This window comes from Procambarus clarkii, chromosome 24, assembly GCF_040958095.1.
Source record: "Procambarus clarkii isolate CNS0578487 chromosome 24, FALCON_Pclarkii_2.0, whole genome shotgun sequence".
In the NCBI taxonomy this organism is placed as follows: Eukaryota; Metazoa; Arthropoda; class Malacostraca; order Decapoda; family Cambaridae; genus Procambarus; species Procambarus clarkii.
Genome location: NC_091173.1, coordinates 46,735,064 through 46,742,390, shown reverse-complemented (window position 1 = coordinate 46,742,390; position 7,327 = coordinate 46,735,064). Strand labels below are relative to the sequence as shown.

Here is a 7,327-nt window from a genome sequence, read left to right as displayed (position 1 = left end):
CAAACATATAACTGGAAATACAAGCAGCCATAAATATTAATGCACCAGAATACAATAACAACATCATTATATAAGCACTGATCACTATTTTTAAAACTTAAATGGATAGTTGGGTATGCACATAATGGTCTAACGAGGAAATCAGCTGTTACTAAACAATAAACAAGTACCACAGACTTATCTCACAACATGTCCATGCCAGCCAGCTCCACCCACGCGACTGGCGTTGCTGGAGCATGCACGGCATGGTGTCTACAAGGTACCAACTAAAACCCACATGAAACCTCTAGATACCCTGCTATCGGAGAGTAATACTTAAGAACATAATTATAACTAAACTTATATGCCTATACCACTGCTAAGGTGTACACAAGAAGTTAAGTACAATCAATAAACAGGAATAATTACAGGGGTGAATCAGTGACGCTAGCTTGATACACTGCACGCATTAATGGAACATCCCAAATATGGTCATCCCCCCATGAGACGCCACGGTCTCCCCCCACAGGAATGAATATGCAATAGCATTAACAAAATATTAAATACAGGCACAGTACAGCATGCTACATTTAAATAAAAAATATATATACTGGAACACAACTGGATACAATGTTTTATTTAAATAACTGAGGAAAGAAATGTTGGATATACATATTTATCATGAAAAATATTAGAATCAAATATATGGATTTGTAACATCCCTCCCTGTCCTTAAAGAAAAATGAAATTAACTGAAGGTTAATTTCATTTTTTGACTACATAAGAGTATAGCATTGAGTACTCCAACAACACAAAATCAATGTATAAAACGATCAATTAAATGAAACTTATAAAAAACCAAAAGGTAAAGACATCCTCATGTATAGAACAATTCACATTAGAGCACTGCAATGGGGAATCCCCTGGATAAAGCATCAGCAATTACATTTTGCCTTTCAGGGATATGTCTAATTACTATGTTGAACTCTTGTAAAATCAAAGACCACCTAAGAATTTTTTGGTTCTTACATTTCATGGAGTTAATGAATGTCAGGGGATTATGATCTGTGTATATGACAACTTGATTACCTGACAGGTATGTTCCAAACTTCTTAACCCCCAAAATCAAACAAAGAGCTTCCTTCTCTACCACAGACTAATTAGTTTGTGCCTTATCAAATTTACAAGAAAAATAGTATACAGGGTGTTCTAAATCATCTGGTCCTACCTGGGAAAGAACAGCACCTGCTCCTAGATCCGAAGCGTCTATATGCATTATAAATGGTTTATGAAATTGTGGACTGGCTAATACAAGTGATGTTGAGAGTATTCTTTTCAACTTCTGAAAAGAGTTCTGACACTCCTGTGTCCACTTGAACTTTACCTGCTTTAAGAATATTAGTTATAGGTGCAGCCACAATTGAAAAATTCTTACAATATGTTCTATAATATGCACATATCCCAATAAACCTCTGCACGGATTTCTTGCTCGTTAGTACTGGGTAATCCACGATTGCCTGGAACTTGTCTTGCAACGGGACTATCTTACCTTGTTCGACCTCATGTCCCAAGTAAATTATTGTTTCCTTAGCCCAGCTACATTTATTTACATTTACAGTTAGATTAGCATGTCGCAACACTGCAAACAAGTGTTTCAAACTAGAAATATAGTCTTCCCAACACTTACTAAAAATCACAATATCATCTAAGTATGCTCTACAATCTGGCACATCTTTTAGCAAAGAATTCATCAACTTTTGAAAAGTTGTTGGGGTATTTTTCAGTCCAAATGGCATCACATTAAATTCAAATACTCCATCAGGGGTGATAAAAGCTGTCACTTCCCTAGCAAAGTTAGTAAGTAGTATCTGGGGACACCCCTTTAGATACGTCTAGTTTTGATACATATTTAGCATGATCAATTTGGTCAATGCAGTCTTCTAGGAAAGGTAGTGGGTATACATCAACTAATGTTACCTTGTTTAACTTCCTAAAGCCCACTACTAACCGCCATTTTCCATCTAGTTTTGGTACCACTAAACACGGTGAACTCCAAGTGCTCTGACTGGGTCGAATGAAACTATGGTGAAGAAGATAATCAACTTCCTCCTTGATGATACGTCATTTCTCGGGGGTCACTCGATATGGGTGTAGCCGAATTGGAGTTACCTGTCAGTTGAACATTATGAGTAATGAGAGGTGTCTGAGTGGGAACCTCCTCATCAAGTTGGAGAACGTCTTCAAAAGGTCCTGGTACTCTGCTCTCTGTTCATCCTGCAAATGACACAACAATTCTTCCCCGGAACTGGAATTACATAAAAGAGGATTACCATCTTCCCCTACAACAATTGTCTCCTCAGGGTTTACCTCCTCAGTTACACAACAAGCCACAATACTGGGCCCATGTTACGGCCCTCTCGGGTCGCAACTGGGTTCTTACTCTGATGTCGTTAGAGGAAGGGTATCCGGCCCCAAGCCAGTAGTGGCTTTCAAGTGATGTGATCAGTAACGCAAGTAAACTAAAAGGGGAAGGGAAAGAAAGGCAAAAACTTAAGATTATAATTAATACCTTCACCAATAAATAATATATAAAAAGTTACACAGGGGGAGGGGTATTAACACTGCACAGGGGAATTATTTACACTGTAGTCTTCTTCTGAAGACCCTGGTTCTTCTTGGTGCCAAGTTCTCGGTGCTCTCGTGGCCTCTCGACGAATCCTTCGACAAGCTGAGTCTACCCCGGACACAGGCCAGCCAAAACACAGTTCCACTGGGGGCACCGCCGTGGAGGCCGTCAACCACAAGTCCAGCAAACTGCTGGCAGGTTCCGGATCAGCAACGCTGTTCAGGCCACTCCACGAGCGATACTAGGGTAGCGCCCTAGTCAGGAGCCTCGTGTGATACCACAGATCACTCTCCTGTCCACAATACCCCAGTGGTCAATCGTCTCCACCAGTCGGTCCCGGGTACGACAATCCTTCAACTGCCACTTCACTGGCAGGGTAACACCACAGTGTTCCTCCGGGAGGCGTCTCACAGCTGCTGCAGCAAAGCACTTGGTATGGGAACGGCTGCCTTGGGTAGACTGCCTCAACTTCCCTTACAGCAGTCCCAGGTCGACTCTGTAAGCAGACACGTCATCAATAACAGGGACACACTAAAGCACCTCACTTACTGGCTCAGACACAAACGCCCACCTATCCACTCCATAGATGGCGTTGTCGTCTGAGCACCACCTCACCAGAGGTCAGCAACGGCTGTGTTGTGTGCTAAACAGGACTAGAAACTGGCCCTTGTGGCCAGTACACTTCGTCCTCACCAGGTGTCGTTGTCCATTTGGAGGGGGTTTCGGGAGCTGACCCACAGATGGCGCGGTCGTCACTGTTCCGTGCTCGGACGCTGGATTCGGGTCCGTAACAGCCCACAATAAGCCTTCAAACGATTCACATGCACAACCATTGACTGACGGTTATGTTTGGGGTTACAGACTTTATAGGTAAGGTCACCGAGACGTTTTACCACTCTATAAGGTCCTACAATTTTGTGTGACATAGAAGTCCAATACGAGGCTTCAGGAGCAGTACTAAATCTCCTGAATCAAAAACTCTGAGTTTGGCCTTGAACCGCTTAACATGCCGCTCCTTCGTTACCTGGCCCAGATTAACACCAACTCCTTCGTTCGAGACAGCTTGCTCTTCACATCCTTTTAGGTATCGTTCACTCTGTCTAGCTGTTACATCTTCCAACATTTTCTCCTGCAACATTTTTAAGGGTCCTCTCACCTGATGTCTAAACACAAGATCAAATGGGGAGCAGCCTAGGGCAGTGTGCAACCCGTCCATGGCAGCAAATAGTACGAATGGTAAATTGTCATCCCAATGTCTGGGTGAATCTTCCCCAGTTGTTTTAAACATGTGTTTTAAGGTTTGATGGAACTTCTCGATTCTCCCTTGACTCTGAGGATAGTAAGGACTATATAAGTTATGTTGAATTCCAAATGAACTATAAAAAGTTTTAAAGGTTTTGGAACAAAAATTGCTCCCATTATCAGTTTGAATGATATGGGGCATACCAAATAATGAAAAAACCGTTCAAAGTGCTTTATGAGGGTAGAAGCCCTAATGTTATGCAAGGCATATGCTTCAGGGAACCTGTTGGTCATACATAGGATAGTAAACATACACATATTTCCTGATTTAGTTCAGGGTAAGGGGCCGACAAAATCCAACACCACATATGTAAAAGGCTCCTCTGGCACTACAATAGGGTGTAAGGGTGCTCGTGGCACAGTCTGGTTAGGTTTACCAACAGCTTGCCATGCAACACAATTGTGACAATATCTGACCACATCCTTTTTGAGTTTTGGCCAATAGAAAAACTTACATACTTTATGATACATATAGTAAATCCCTTGGTGACCTCCCATAAGGCCATCATGGGCAGCTTGCAATACCTGCTCCGTATACTCCTTGGGTACGACGAGCTAGGTCCTAGACTCATAATCATCTGATTAGGGAGTTCCTGGTGGTCTCCATCGTCACATCAAATATCGATCATTGAAATAGTACTCTTATCCGAAGTATTAATAGTATCAGCTGCTTCTGATACTCTGCAACTCACTCAATCAGTATCAGATCAGTACTATGCAACTCATTCAAGGTCTGGGATCAACAGCTGGAGCGAGCGAGCAAGGAACTGGTACCTGTGCCACCTCTTCCAGACCATCCTCTAGGTCAGAATAAATCAGGGCTTTGGCACCAGCCTCACTCTCGACATCCGCGTGAGCTAAGAATGTACCCGCAAGGTCCACCTCCACCTCCCTGTCTGAAGGGGTCCTGGCCTCGACAACATCCACCTTGGAAGTCACAGGATTTACCTCATCCTGCTTACCCATGGATCTGGTCGCAACACAGGCTGGATAGATGACACCATAATCCGCATCCGGTTGAGCCAGCACTGAACAAGGATTAGTAAACATGATAGGACACTCTGTCCCACTAACTTGACACTTGTCAAAATCATTACCCACAATAACATCAACCCCAGGGATGGGCAACTGCTCGCTAACTGCTACAGTGCACCAACCTGGTGTAATAGATGACTTCAGGTGAATTTGAACTAATGGTACACGCTGGACATGACCTCTAATACCTTGCAATAATACTACTTCGCCAGTGTCTTCTGTGCTAACATCGGCAAGAGTACGGTGAGAGATTAGAGATTGGGAAGCACCAGTATCCCTCAATAACTGCACTGCCTTTCAGCTTCCACTAGTACAAAGTAAGGTACCCGAATATAGGTACGGTTTAAAGTTAGTCATCCAATTGGGCATGACTGGAACAACATTAGAATTATTTGCTTGCAATCCCCGTCTCATAATCATACCTACCGCTCTGATTATGAGGGTGGGATAGGTCTGTTATGCCTTGCATTCAGGGTGCAAGGCATAACAGGAATTAACCACATGACCTCTTCTGCAATGCGTGCAATATCTGCCAGTGGTCTAAACAACCGAACCAACTGCAGGTTTAGACACTACATTATTTGAGGGTGACAACCCTGTCTGCTGTTTCTCAATCTTTGGCTTTACAGGAGAAGAGTTCAGGGAAGTAGGTGAGTTAGCTGGTCTGGCCTGGAAAACAGAGATTTAGGAACATGATAATTACTCTTAGAATTATAAGTATTTGATTGTGCTCGAAAAGGCCCCTTAGTGAGTAGTTCGTGTTCGTCTGCTAGCTTGGCTAGTTTCATAATGTCATTGGTCTGTTTATGTTCAGCTATAAACAAGGCTAATTTCTCTGGTAGATAACCTAAAATCTCATCTGTCACTATGTGGTTTCACAAAGTCTCAAAATCTGTCATGGAAAGTGCTTTTACCCATTTATCAAAATGATTCATTTGAACTCTTGCAAAATCAGAAATGGTCTGATCATGTGCTCTTTTTATACCTCTAACTTTCTGTCTATGGGCCTCTGGGATATGCTGGTATGCATTTAAGATGCTCTCTTGGAAAAATTTAAAGTCAAAAGAATTAGCAGCAGGAAGAGATGGAAAAATTTCCTGGGCTTTCCCCTTAAATTGTCCCTGCATGATGGCAACCCATTGATCCACAGGCCAATTCATACTGACTGCTAACTTCTGGAAATGCAAAAATAATATTTCTGGGCCCTCCTCATTGAATTGAGGTAAATCTACATTTTTCCTAAACTTAAAAGTGCTATCAGTACTATCTGTATGATTACTAGTGTCACCATGCCTTGCTGTAATTTTCTGTTCCTCTAGTCTATTATTATTTATTCCAATAATCTGTTGAATTTCCTATTGCTGCTGCCTAACATCTTCTAGTTGCAACTGAGCTTCAATTCTTTTGCTCTGTGCTTCTAGTTCTGCTTGTTTTTGTTGATTTGAGCTTCAGTCTCAAGTTGTTTTTGCTGGTTCTGAGCCTCAATCTCAAGTTGTCTTTGCTGGTTCTGAGCCTCAATCTCAAGTTGTCTTTGCTGGTTCTGAGCCTCAATTTCAAGTTGTCTTTGCTGGTTCTGAGCCTCAATCTCAAGTTGTCTTTGCTGGTTCTGAGCCTCAATCTCAAGTTGTCTTTGCTGGTTCTGAGCCTCAATCTCAAGTTGTCTTTGCTGGTTCTGAGCCTCAATCTCAAGTTGTCTTTGCTGGTTCTGAGCCTCAATCTCAAGTTGTCTTTGCTGGTTCTGAGCCTCAATCTCAAGTTGTCTTTGCTGGTTCTGAGCCTCAATCTCAAGTTGTCTTTGCTGGTTCTGAGCCTCAATCTCAAGTTGTCTTTGCTGGTTCTGAGCCTCAATCTCAAGTTGTCTTTGCTGGTTCTGAGCCTCAATCTCAAGTTGTCTTTGCTGGTTCTGAGCCTCAATCTCAAGTTGTCTTTGCTGGTTCTGAGCCTCAATCTCAAGTTGTCTTTGCTGGTTCTGAGCCTCAGGCATCTGCTGCTGAGTCTCCAACTCCAGCTGTTTTTGGTGATTCTGCATCTCCAACCTCTGTTTCTCTGCTTCTGACTCAGCCATCTTTAGCTTAGATTCCATCTCTAACTTTAGAATTGCCAGCAGGTCACTTGACTCTTCTTCTAATTCCTCTAACTACTCCTTGTCAAGTTTCTCCTCCTCTACCAAATGTGTGACAATGACTCTTACTAGCTGAGCCTTTAATATTCTCCTGGAAACTGTCGTATTTAATTTTTCAGCCATGTACAACAACCCAGACTTCTTCAAGTTTTTAATTTCACCAAAATTTGGATGCTCCACCAACACAGCAACTTGTTCCTCCATTGTCAGCTTAATTAACACAACTAGCAATTACAACAACACTGAAGGTTTACTTGGCCCGT

General features: G+C 42.4%; 1 protein-coding gene across 1 annotated transcript; it reads right to left on the bottom strand.

Moving 5' to 3' along the window:
* Positions 1-6,359: 6,359 nt before the first annotated feature.
* On the bottom strand, positions 6,360-7,025 carry LOC138368106 (putative uncharacterized protein DDB_G0268364). The gene has a single exon (XM_069330408.1). The coding sequence runs from the start codon at positions 7,023-7,025 to the stop codon at positions 6,360-6,362; it is 666 nt and encodes a 221-aa protein (XP_069186509.1).
* Between the last annotated feature and the right edge of the window lie 302 nt (positions 7,026-7,327).